We start from the raw sequence: 12954 nt of genomic DNA on the forward strand, positions 1-12954 counted from the left end.
CTGAAGGTCACACCGACCGAAACGTTGCTTAAATAAAATGAAAATAAGAGAGTGAGACAGTGTGCGGGAGCCTTTTTTGATTTTTATATATTTTGGGGTTGCAGCCTCTCTCCTATGCACCTGCTGTTTTTGGGTGTGCTGAGATTTCTCCATACATTTTGAAATACAAGTAATAGAAATACTGCCCATCCCTGGTGCCACGGCACACTAAAATCATTAGTTTTAGGTCTACATTTGCTAAATGCCTCTGTTGTCAACATAAGAAGAGGTGCAGACCTTCCCTGAAACCCAGGTTAGCTTGGCTAGCTTTCAGCCTTGCTCCATTCATTTCCAGCGGCATCGCTCCGGTCATCCTCTAACATTAGCATTAGCTTTTGTGCACTAAGCTCAGCCACTTTCACTTCATTTAGTTTAACAAATGAGGACACAGAAACATAACTAAAAAACGTCATGGATGAGGGTCATCTTGTATTGTCCATCTCGACCTACAGAGGTCAGTTATGCGAGCAGAGCATGTTAGCATGTTGACGTTAGCATTTAACTAAACTCGCCACTAAAGCGCAACCAGAGCTGAGCATGGCTGTAGACTCTTGTCTTGTCTTACTTTTACTACTCTTGAAAATGACAATCTATCAAAAAGTAAAATCTTAGCTCATGTACAGTTTGTATTCCAATGAAGTGAGTTTCCTGTGAGGGCAATATGGAGTGGTTTGTTTAAAAAAGTGAGTTTCAGCTTCCTAAATTGAAATATTGAGGTGTTTTTTTGTTTGTTTGTTTATGTTTTTTGCAAATCATATGTTTTCTGTCATTATTTAGCAGTTCTTGAAACCAAACAGAAAATGCAGCTCCATTAACAAACATAACATAAATATGTACTAATACACATGCTTAGAGTCGGGCTTTGCGGTGAGAACCTCACCTATATAAGTGCCCTTGAGCAAGATTTTGTTAGGGGAGCGGGGCACAACCGAACACATTTCAGTTTGGGCTGAATGTTATTATAACCATTTGGGATTTATTTTTGTTTTATTTTAACAACATGCACATCTCTGCTACAAATACACAGTTATTGTTCTCTAGTTCTAGTTCTTCTAGAACTTAGCTTTCTTCTACAATTGCACTTAGAAGTGGCAGGAGTGAAATGCTACAACATACCCCATGGGTGGGGTTAATTGTAACAGGCAGAGGGTTAGCTGTAACACTTGCTGGAAAAGCCTGTTTAACGCAATTAATTCAATACAGTTCTATCTATATATTCTAACCCTAACCCACTTGCTGGGAGTTTGTTACATAGTTAAAAATGGTGCTATGTTTTGGGCAACAGGACAGTTGTTCAGATGATATACTGTTACTGAGCTCAGCTGAAAGACGTCCAATCTGTGGAATTTTGTGGGTCGTTGTTTGTCGGTATTGTGGTCAACTGGCTGGAAACACGAAAGGAACAATTTACCCCATATTAGGTTGTGCCCCATGCTTCCCTACCCCTTACCTCTGACCTCCTTTGTCTTTTCAAAAATCTGTTTTGGGTATCAGTTACCAAAATGTGGTTGTTTCAAAGCAGGAGACAATAACATCATCCAAATTAGAGGTCCTGGCTTGATGTAACCCAAATTCCTGAAAACTCCCAAGAGATTTCATTATTTTGTATCAAGTGATCATTAGCCTAAATCATGATATTTCCCCAGTCAAATGCTTTCTGTGCCTAACCTAACCAGGTCTTGACCACTATGTTGTCACATCATATAACAGTGGTGCAAGATTATTCTGAAGCAGCTCGCAAGAGTTTCGCATTTATAGAGTTACTATGGAGCCACGATCCAACATAGAGTAATACAGGAGATATCATGACTATGAACTTGATGTTTTTCTTTTGTCTAAAAATATTTAGATCTTCTAAAAGCACTACCAACATGGGAATTTGTGGTTTCACAGTAAGACAAATTTCAGCCCAGTATTCAGATTTCAAAATGAAATGACCCAAGAGAGAGCCTCAGATATTGAGTGTCAGTGCTGAGAACCAACTGCTGGTGTAAACAGCGTCCTGACACGTGTGTTTAAATACCGATAAAGTGATATGCTCACTGTCAAACATTTTTAGGTTGGTGTGCAGGTTTCCAGCTGTCAGCTTTGTCACACAACATGCATTAAAAGATATAAGAAAGAAAAAAAAACTCTCAAATGCCACATGACATACTGCATATTATATTTATTTCCCAATATGCATATTAAATTATCATCTCAGTGTTTTTTATTCTTTAGATTCCCTTGGCATCTCAAGGTTGGCTGTTATTAAACCAAACATTTTCTGAGCAAGGAATACTTCAAATATTTCAGTGCAAAACAGCTAAAGCCGAGTTAATTGAAATAAGACACCCCTAACCCCAACAAATTAAAAAAAAGAAAATACTTTTTAAAAAGCCAGTGGTTAACATATATAAATAAAACAAAATGAATTTTAAAAGAAGAAACCATTTTTATGTGAAGGTTCCCTTGTTTCGCAGCAAAGCATCAACTTACAAATTTCCACCTCATATACATATATGAATATCAACATTGTGTATTTTATAATATAATCTTGTTACAATCTACAAGAGGTCCATGTTAATTCAGTGTTAATAGTTACATGAGGTGAATTTCTGCCCATTTGAAGTAAAGAAGTACCCAAGGTTTCTGCGTATTATCCGACAATAAATTGTTGGCAAGGTTTTTTAAAGATTTTCATTACTGTACAGTCTCAGACACTCTGTCATACACACGAATTATTGTCTGCTACACGAAGGAACCTTGAGTACTGTATGTGTGACCTTGTGCAAGCAAAGGTGGGCACACACTGGTTTGTTGTGTAGTGTCAGTAAAACGACTGCTCTCTTCTCTACCGTCACCGTGAGTGGATCAAACACTGGTTGAAAAGGCAACGTCTTTTTCTGGCATGAATTTCAAACAAAACACTAAATTTCAAGCACACAGACACAACGTCATCCACTCGGTAAAATCATCTCATTCACTCGTCTCATTTTCGCCATCATCTGTTCAGTGTACCTACAGCGCATCGAGCTTCCTCTGCTATATTCTAGGTGAATTTTAAATAAAATAAATTAAAAGTTTATGCACTGGTCCATCTCTTTTCTTCCATCCATGATTTTTTACCCATCCTCATTCTGCTTCCCAACACTGGTCCAACTCTGTTCATTCAACATAAAGTCTACTTTGGTGTCTACATGAGCATCTATTTCTCCTACAGCTCCCGCCTCTTGACATCTGAAGCTAAACTTTTAACTCTCACTAACTACAGCTCTATTGTATATTTTTCTCACTTCTCTTCAGTGTCCTGCTACTGTTCAACAAATCACAGCAAACAGTCAACATATACACACGCATCCCAACAAGCTCACACAAGAAATTAAAGGACTGTGTCATATGTTAATGGAGTGCAATGAAAATGTATCGACATTACAGACGCACATGAAGATTCAGAGATGCAGACGGGCGGTCCTTCTGGCCATTTGAAACTGAGAAACAGGAGACTGAATTGAAAGTTTTAAGCGTCCCTGTTTTGTTTAGTTGGTTACTGGGGGAGTCCCAGTTTTGGCAGGCAGGTATTCTGGCAATGGGTCAGTTTGGTGTGAAAGTGAGCCTGCTGGGTGGGGTAGATCTTAAAAAGGCCGTTCTCATTTGAGACCGTACACTTTCATTTTCGACTGTGGGGTCAAAACGTGAATTACGGAGTGAGGGGGAAGCCGCTTGATGCAAAAAGGTTCAATAGTTTAGAACATGAATGGTGAGTTCCTGCAGAAAAAAACCCCAACAAAAAACAAAAACAGTATTTCAGAGTTTCAGTAGTTGCAGGAGCTGAGTGTGGCGTTCAAGTCTCTAGCCTTGACAGCTTATGGACCTGTATTTTGGCCCTTGGTCTGGTTTGTCTCCCTGTACTCCTCCATGGCCCTCTGTCAGCAATCGGAGACCTCGGAGGTGTTGGAGTCACTGGTGAGTTTCCTGCGCTGTCTCACAGATTTCTCCTCATCCTGCAGAGAGAGAGAGGGGAGAGTTTTTGTCTGTTCGGTGTAGCTGGAAACTAAAGGTTTCTCTAGCATCACCCTTAGGTGCCAAAATGTTATCTTTACACACAAGATAATACACAGGTATCATTTCTGCATGGATAAAACCTTTTGGTTATCATGATCAGTCTTCCTCAAGTACAATCATAAGAACCAATTTTACATTTGTGGCCCTGCTTGTGGTAAAGCTCTAAGAACAAAAGGACAAAAAAAAGGTCACACGTGCTCTTTCATTCCACTTGGACACATTTATTGTTACACATTATCCAACTTCTCTCCTGATTCCAATACCTGAACTCAGGATATCTGCTTTTTAACAGACCTCATACCAGTGCTCTCTTTTTCCCAAATTTAACTTTGGGCCACATTTGCTTAAACTGTCACTACATCGACACAGTAGTCAGTCCCTCCAGGATCTCGTGGCAAAAACAACCTTGCCAATTCTGTCAAAAACTGCGACTAATGACAACAGGAGAAAAAAAATGTAATTTTTTTTTAAACTACTACTACCTCCAAAAAAATAAGTCACGTAAACACTTGCTATAATAATCATACTGGGTATTAAAAATATAGCTGCAAATGTTTTTTATAGTTCTCTTCTTTAGTTTAATTTAATTAGTTTCAAAACATGGACTCCAATAATGTTGCAAAAAATCCTGAATATTGTATTATAGTGATATTATATTGTAGTGAATATTGTAGCTCTCAAACCAGACGATGTGACTGTAAAACAACATGTAAGCTACATCTTCTGTAAACATTTTAATACATTCAACACATATTGTATGCATTTTAACACTGTGCACACTCTTATGTCAATACACAGCATTTCTCCATACTGCAATGCCATTAGCGCGATTTGATGGCGCGTCTGATGACGTTTCAAATGACGTCGCATGCAGTCAAGCTTAAGTGAAGCCCCACCCACCTGCTGGAGTAAACTTTCTCATTTTACAGTACACTAAAATATATTTCGGAAAACATTTGAAACAAGAAGTGGGCTATATAGTAACAGAGTCTTGATTTATATCTGATCAGCGCTGCCTAGTTTGACAGTTTGAGCGCAGTGCATGGTGACTGACATGACTGACAGCTGTGTTACACCTCTTCCTAACTTACAGCGAGTGAGCGACCTGTGTCGGATGGAGCGCGACAAAGTGTCCAGATATACTACGAACAACAACAACATTCAGGGAGCCTATTATGCTCTAAACGAGCCTAAGCAACGGCTTGTAGTTGATCTGAAAACAGATTGGAGGGGCATGAAGCTTCACCGAAACAGAGCCAAGGTGAGCGGTTTTTCAAAAGGCGACGTGTTGCTTAGCCTGTTTGCTGATTAATGGAGCAGGTTATGACATCATTCGGAAACACCGAAATAATCTGATGTTCACATCGTACTCAGTTAGGAAGACATGGTAGAGACTATTCTGCTGTAATTGGTTGTTTTCCTTCACTACCAGCATTACGAGAAGGAGGAGGAACACGTTTTTTTTTCAGAGACTATCTGTCTCATGTACGTCTGTGTAAATGTGGTGAAAGTTTCAGCAAATATGACAAAAAGTTATTTCTATATCTATAAAAGCTATCAATCACAGCTTTAAAATCTGTAAACATCACTAGATAGAACTCACTGGAATCATTTCTATGCAAAGAAACAAGAGGCCAGGGATCACTGTGGCACTGAAAATGCGTCCCACTATAACTACATAAATATAAATGATAGAACAAATATTAACTAAATTTCATAATGACAGTGAAGAAAAAAATGTATTTAACATGGATGGCTTACATCATGTTTTCTGTTACTGTGTGTACTTACAGTCTGAAAGACGCCATTCTGGCCCCACTCTCCAGGGGAGTGATCCTCAGGGTCCTCTGCCTCCTCCTCCTCTTCCTCCCCCTCCTCCTCTCTCACAGTGTCCATCCCGTCTTCCTCGTACTCTGTCAGACAGTCTGACTCCTCCGCTGAATGAAAAGATATAGAGGAGATATTACAGAGATAATTTATTGTGTGACTGACCCACCGGGTTTAGATAGAACCCATAAAACATCAGGGACATCTCCTACTGTATTTCAATAAAACAGACAGGTCAAAGCTACGACTTCTTATTTATTACACTGATTAAATCAGACATGATCTTCAAGGGGAACTGTACATCTATAAAAGGAGACTGCTGCAACAGTGACTTTTAATATGATACTGTATGTGCAAGCTGTGTAAAAAATATTTTAACCACTATAAAGGAAATTATTTGATGACAATAATAATTAAATGATCTTTTACCATCTGCAGCTACGTAGCTTTGGACTGGCTCTATCCTGGATACAATCTCTGCAAGGTCAGTGAAGTCAGCTCCCACACACGAGCAGGACTACCAGACAAGAAATTAGCATCACGTTAATGATAAACATGTGTAATTATACATCAAGCGTATCACATATTATTTGTGGTGTGTGTGTGTGCTGTTCTCACGTCAGTTCTCTTGCTGTCGTTGTAGTCGGCTGAGCGATGGTCCCTCAGCATGTTCTCGATAATGTCACCTCGGGCCCAGCCAGTGAACAGCAACTTGCCGTGCTGGTAGCCCACATCCTGAAAAAGTCGAAACAGAAAAACAAGGCACCTTTATTTAAGCGAGCAGCAGTCACTCTGAAGAGATTATAATGTTGTTGTTTTTTTCATTTATTTGGTAACATGGCATTCATGTTAAAATGTGCAGCTTGTGGTGTTTTAACATTTACAGTATAAATCATCTATACTACAAGAGGACAGACATCTACAAAATCCTCTTTCAGGTGCGCTGCTAGGGTGAAATTTGTGAATATCAGATGCATTATTTCATGAACAGGAAAAAGGCAGTGCAATAGGAGCACAGCTAAGTTAATGTATAATTCCTGCTTGTGGCTCTTTAAAAGAAACAACAAGGCCCTGTTTAAGGGCACCAGTGAGACTATGAGGCCGTTTACACGTTGCCGGCTATTTTCATAAACGGACATTTCACCGTCTCCGTTTTCAAAAAATTCTTTGTTTACACTTACCCGTGTATATATACACAAGAGCATGCCAAACCTGTAGGTGGCAGTGTAACGAGAAGCTCAAGCCTTCCATGTATCCATTGTCACCATAGCAACATAAGTCGCACTCATGGGTCGCACTTTTGACACAGGCGCAAGTTCCGATGCATACTGTGACGTCGGCTGCCTATAACTCCGTCTATCTCCGTTTATCTCAGTTTACATGCAAACGCGCAACCGGAGTTTTCCAAAATCTCCACTCTGGCTGGAGTTTTTAGAAAGACTCGTTTTCAGAGGAGAAATCTCCGTTTGCGTATAAACGAAGGGCACAAACGAAGGAAGATGTCTCCGTTTATCAAAATCACAGTGTACGTGTAAACGGCCTCTAAACTATACGATCCAGGTTTGAGTGAGAAATACACGGGATTGAGGGCTTATCAGACACCAGAACACTGCACAGTGGTTTATAATGATTAATGAGATGGGTTTTTACAACTCTTGGACATTTTCATGGTTTATCCATTATTATTTTTTTCCTCTGTCTCAATGATTGTGGTGTTAACATTAGAAGTATGCTTTGACATGTGCGTTTGCATGTATATGATTGGCTAACACAGTACTTTGTATGATGAAATCACGCTGCTTTAAAGCAAAAGAGTTTTTTGGTGGATGATCCTGCCTTTATTTGCCGGAGCCCACTACATCAGCTATTGTGCTGTGTCAATGCAGCGGCCTCATTGAATCAAATGAGGGGGTGTTATAGCTATATATCTGTCTGAACACTGCCATAGACTTCACAACAAATGCTCAAGGGATGATGCCAGAGTAGCAACATCCTCTTTGCACAATGAAGAAATACTAACCACCATCAATACAACTAGTGTGACACTTAAGGGACAGACTGTAAAATGCTGTAACTGACCAATCACAACTGAGTATGTATCAAACCCTTGTAATAAAGAGGCAATATTGACTCTGCCCTTATTTTTTGCAGAACATATATCAAAGTATAACAATAACTTGTATGTCTGCAAATGCTAAATATCCCCAAACAAAACAAAACAGGTAGTATCTATAAAGTAACTTACATAGATCTCATCAAACTTGCCGAAGTCCATGGTCTTGAAGCGATCGATGGGCGGTCTGATGTACTCGCAGTAGGCACTCTTCTTCACCACTTCTAACTGCCTCACACAAGACACGTAGGCCAACCGAGACTGGATCTCTGCCATGTCGGGGACCTGTACAAGAGGGTGATGTAAGAATGCTACCAGAATTCTCACAAACACAGAAATACTCCTCAGTCTGCAAACTCAGCACTGCTACATATCGATTAAAAACTCAAATGCACTACTCCATATTTCAAGATGCTGAGTCACCAATAGTTACCAGTGCCTTGTGCCGCCAACCCGTACTGTACCTTTACTTTCTCTGCCCAGGGATTGATCCGTTTCCACAGCAACCACCAGCCAGACAGGCAGTCGCCATAGTTACAGAGGTCGGTTTCATCTTGGCTACCCACGTCGATGGCAATGACTGTTCTGGCACCCATGTTCCTCGCAATGTCCGCTGTTTGATGCGTAGCGCATACACCAGCGTTCACACACATGCACACAGACGAACAAACACAGCACGACAAAATCCAGCAGCAGAGATGGTAAGACAATGGATCCTGTGTTATTATGCTTGTTTCAGGATAATATCCTTAAACCATCACTTTAGGAGCCACAATGTTCAGACTTACACCACAAAAATATCAGTTTCTGAAGTGGGCAGACACACTCCAGAGAATCTGTGGCCAATTAGTGACAGAAAACACTGCTGTGTTATACTTTCCTGGAGGTCATGACCTTTCTCATTGACTTGCTGGTGTTAAAAAGAGCACTGGGGCAGTGAGCATTTTTGTGGTGTTGAGCCTATTCAAAGACAGAAAAACAGGAAGACATCCCACAAGCCCAACACACTGATCCAGAGTGCCAAGAACAACTATAAATGCAGCTGATCGAGCACAAACTCTTCAGGGAGATGGCGAAGATGATGATTTTACAAGGCTCCCTTTAGTTGGATCAATCTTTGGGCCCAGAGGGCACCATATTTCACAGACCTCAAGAATGAGTATCGCTTGGGACAAAATAAGATATGATTCTCATACCAAGTAGAAAATTACACTAGCTCCGTCCAGAGCTTTGGGAAATATGGCTGTTTCATCAGTACAGAGTACATTCTTGATCATTACTACACAGACAGACTTGGGAGAGTTTTCGTCTGCGCACCATAATGAAAACTAAAAACAGTTTGGGTCTTACTTCTGTGAACATTACAGGAAAGTGTACTTTCTGTCTGGTGTATTTTTAAAATGCTTTTCAGGTAATGAAGATGTATTTAATGGTCCGCAGACAAAAACAGCTCCTCTCTCCTCTTTCTAAACAGACTCATTTTAACTCTGGTTGAAATGGAAGCAAATACCGAGTTTAAAACTGAGCTTCAATACAATGAACACAAAATGTAGGGCTTGGCAATGTGGTTGAAATCATTAAGATATCAATAATGTCATAACATGACAAATGTATGTATAATTCTATGTTCCACTGTTATATCTTACTTGGGACCGAAATCCTCATAAGAGTAAAACTAAAAATTCATTAATCCACCATTAATCCGGACAACAGAATGACAGCATGATATTATCATTTCACCACAATATGATTCTGCTGAAAGTCAATGAACGATAATACAGTATTATTGCCCAGCTCTACAGAGAGTGCTCATTTCAACTTGAGGGGGACCAAACTTTAATCTCAAAGCAGACCGGTGTCTTATGGCATAGAAAAATAGCAAAATCAAGCTTTGATTTAATGTCAGGAAATGTATTTGTTTTGGTTTTATCTTTCAAATTTGACTCTCGTGGTAATCCCTCCACCTCCATTTTCAATTCTACACTTTTCTGACACCAGGCTGTTTGAAAGATAAACGCCACATTCCCTCTTTTACTTCAATAAAACCTTGATACACTTGAATTTACTCCTAAAATAACTTGAAGTGCTGACTTTTTCCCCATCTGGTAATACAGAATATTTCAGGGTCTGATAAAAATTGTTTCCTCACTGAGCTCACTCAGTTTTTATCTTTAAAAAATGTGGTTTGTTAAGATTAAATCTGTCTTAATTGATGGTTTGGAATTGGCTCTATATTCAGACAAGGAAAACTCAGCACACTCCTCCATACCACCTGATTAGCAGTGAGACAAGCCCACAACCACATACTTACCCAGCCTATAAACACCTTGATTAAAACCCCTCGTAATAATCACCCCCATCCCTCCACCTCCACCCTCCTCTGAGGGACACTGAGGATTGCGTGTTGGGGGGTTGGGGTGGGGGTGGGGGTGGGAGGAGGGGATACCACCTCTACTTGCCTGGCAGGTTGTTGATGTAGCCACCGTCCATTAGCAAGTTGCCATCTTTGGGGTCACAGAGAGGCGGCAGGTACCCCGAGAGGGTCATGCTCGCCCGCACATAGCGCCACAGAGAGCCTGGCACACCAGGGAGGAAGGGAAGGAGGAGGAGGAGGAGGAAGGGGGGAGGGGGATAACATCTCAATCATGTTTGCTGTATGATTCAGGTTAGTGTCGACACAGAATGCAATCCCAACGTCAGAGGGAGGTCGGACAAAAGGAAGATAGCCGATCCCTGCAAAGGCTAGGACTGTGGTTCTGCCCACCTTTAGACTCTGTTGCACACCACCGCAAACCTCATTACCTTGCACAGAGACCCTGTGTGACTTGTGCGTAAGGTAAAAAAGTAAATGGCAACCATCACAGAGTACCAAGGCTGTTTGGATCTCCAATCAGTGTCCCAACAATAGCACTTTGCAGTTTCTGATTATAGGAATGCTGTCCTTTTTAAAGCAAAATCCACAGATACTGTATATTTAAGATGAAATCTTGATAAAATAAGAAGAAGTAGATAATATTGAAATGGGCCTACTTTACTTGTTCAAATTTCAGAGAAGGAGCAGCGGCAGATGCTGTGACAGTGTTTGAAGATCCTTCACCGTGAACATGGCAGGGGAGCACCCAACCTGCCCAGTCCTGCAATCCAGCTGAGGGCCAGCAGGGGGCAGGAGCAGGACGGGTGCTGCATGGGTTGGAAGGATAAGGAGCACCGCAGAGAAAAGCGAGGGGTGCATCTGTGCATGGAGTATATGTGAATGCTGAGGAAGAGTCATCTCACTGAAATATGACTTTAGGGGAATTACTACCACCTACAGCTTTCTATTTGTTTGCTCACGCTTTAATGTAACTAATGGGGTTCACTTCATTTGTACAGGAGCTACAGTGGGCAACAGCAGGATCCAGAACACATATCCCTGAATTATAATAAAAATGTAGAGGACAAAAAAAAAGGTAATACATGCCATCAATATATATTTATGAGAAATATATGATTGGCTCGCACTGGCATGCACAGAGAAGCAAGCAAAGCCAGGGGAGTGGACAGGTGCTGTGTGGGGAGAGACTGGCCAGGCATGTTCCTGTAGGTAGAGGTGATTGAAATGAAACAGAAGTAATTTCACAAGGACCTCCTCATGGAAAACAAAGGGGGACAAGCTGCCGTTCAGTCCAGAGGCCCCCCGAAATGCACAATGATCCACAACAACAGACAGATGTGATGCTGACATGATACAGCCATCCTCTATCTCCAGTAAGTGTCACCTTCAATGCTATCAGCTTTCCTTTAATCAGAGCACGCAGTACTGTCGGGTCTCTATATCTTTTGTTACAATGAAAATTCAACTAAATTCAAACCACTAAAAGGTCCAGTGTGTAGGATTTAAGGGGATATATTGGCAGTTTTCTTTAGTGTAAATCACCAGAAAACAAGAATAGTCGTGTTTTTGTTACCTTAGAATGAGTCGTTTACATCTTTATAGGGAGCGGGTCCTTGTCCATGGAGTCCGCCATGTTGCACGGCCATGTTTCTACAGTAGCCCAGAAGGAACAAACAAAACACTGGCTCCAGATAGGGCCATTCATGTTTTCACCATGTCAGCCACTGTAGTTAGCAGACCCTCCGCAACAAGCAGCAATGGAACAACCCAGATTTTTTAATGTGAAACTGCTTTACTTAATATTTTTAACGGTTTAAATCAACGGGTCCATTTGTTTTGGAGAGGAAGAGACCTCTGCATGTAATTAAGCTCAAAGTAAAAACCTCCTGTGCGCCTGGATCTTAAATTATAAGAGAAAACAAGATGAGCATGCATTAGCAGGTGCTAGGCTAACAGCCCATATCCGACATACCAAACAGCGCTGTGGAAACAATTACTTGTTACATGAAACTGCTTTATTCAGTGTTTTACAGATTTAAGATTTAAATTATACAGTGTTTTTACTCATTTTAATTCTGCTCCTGGTCAAACCTCCTAAACAATGAACACTGAAGGAATTCTAACCAGGAGAAATTTCAGCTGGCTATAATCCTCACTGCCACGAAATCCCCCTTAATCTTACACACTGCTTCTTTAAGTTTGATTTATATCGGCCAAGCTGAGCTACCTGCATGTTAGTAACTGCATTTGTGTAGAAATATATTAAAATAAGCAAGTACAATGGTGCATAAAGACATCAGTGTTTACAAGCCACATCCAACACTTCATAATTATAAAGAAGGTGAACGTTTAGCAAATATACACAGAGGGCCAGAAGAAGCCAGACCATCATGCATCTCTCATAGATGCCCAGACATGCGTAGGCAAAACCTCAGATCTACAAAGAAAGTGAAAGTCAGCGGTTATATTTAGATGTGGCGCCAAGCCAACTGGAGAAAGTGTGCTGTGTGTATGAATCAGAAAGCCAATTGGATTTAGATATATACTAGCAGCCAGT

At 40.7% G+C, this 12954-nt stretch overlaps 1 protein-coding gene across 2 annotated transcripts in view; it reads right to left on the reverse strand.

The window, feature by feature from the left end:
* Positions 1 to 2191: 2191 nt before the first annotated feature.
* The window catches only part of pnpla6 (patatin-like phospholipase domain containing 6), a 38009-nt gene continuing 27246 nt past the window's right edge, over positions 2192 to 12954 (reverse strand). The window contains exons 30-36 of one of the 2 annotated variants that reach the window (XM_049571059.1): positions 10483 to 10599; positions 8488 to 8636; positions 8156 to 8308; positions 6529 to 6645; positions 6340 to 6427; positions 5875 to 6020; positions 2192 to 4022 (exon numbers count right to left, since the gene is read on the reverse strand). In XM_049571059.1, coding sequence (XP_049427016.1) covers positions 3948 to 4022; positions 5875 to 6020; positions 6340 to 6427; positions 6529 to 6645; positions 8156 to 8308; positions 8488 to 8636; positions 10483 to 10599 — 845 coding nt within the window. In that variant the 3' untranslated portion in view covers positions 2192 to 3947. The remainder of the gene's footprint in view (positions 4023 to 5874; positions 6021 to 6339; positions 6428 to 6528; positions 6646 to 8155; positions 8309 to 8487; positions 8637 to 10482; positions 10600 to 12954) is intronic. The other variant, XM_049571060.1, reaches the window with a different exon arrangement.

Source organism: Epinephelus fuscoguttatus, linkage group LG3 (genome assembly GCF_011397635.1).
Source record: "Epinephelus fuscoguttatus linkage group LG3, E.fuscoguttatus.final_Chr_v1".
NCBI lineage: Eukaryota > Metazoa > Chordata > Actinopteri > Perciformes > Serranidae > Epinephelus > Epinephelus fuscoguttatus.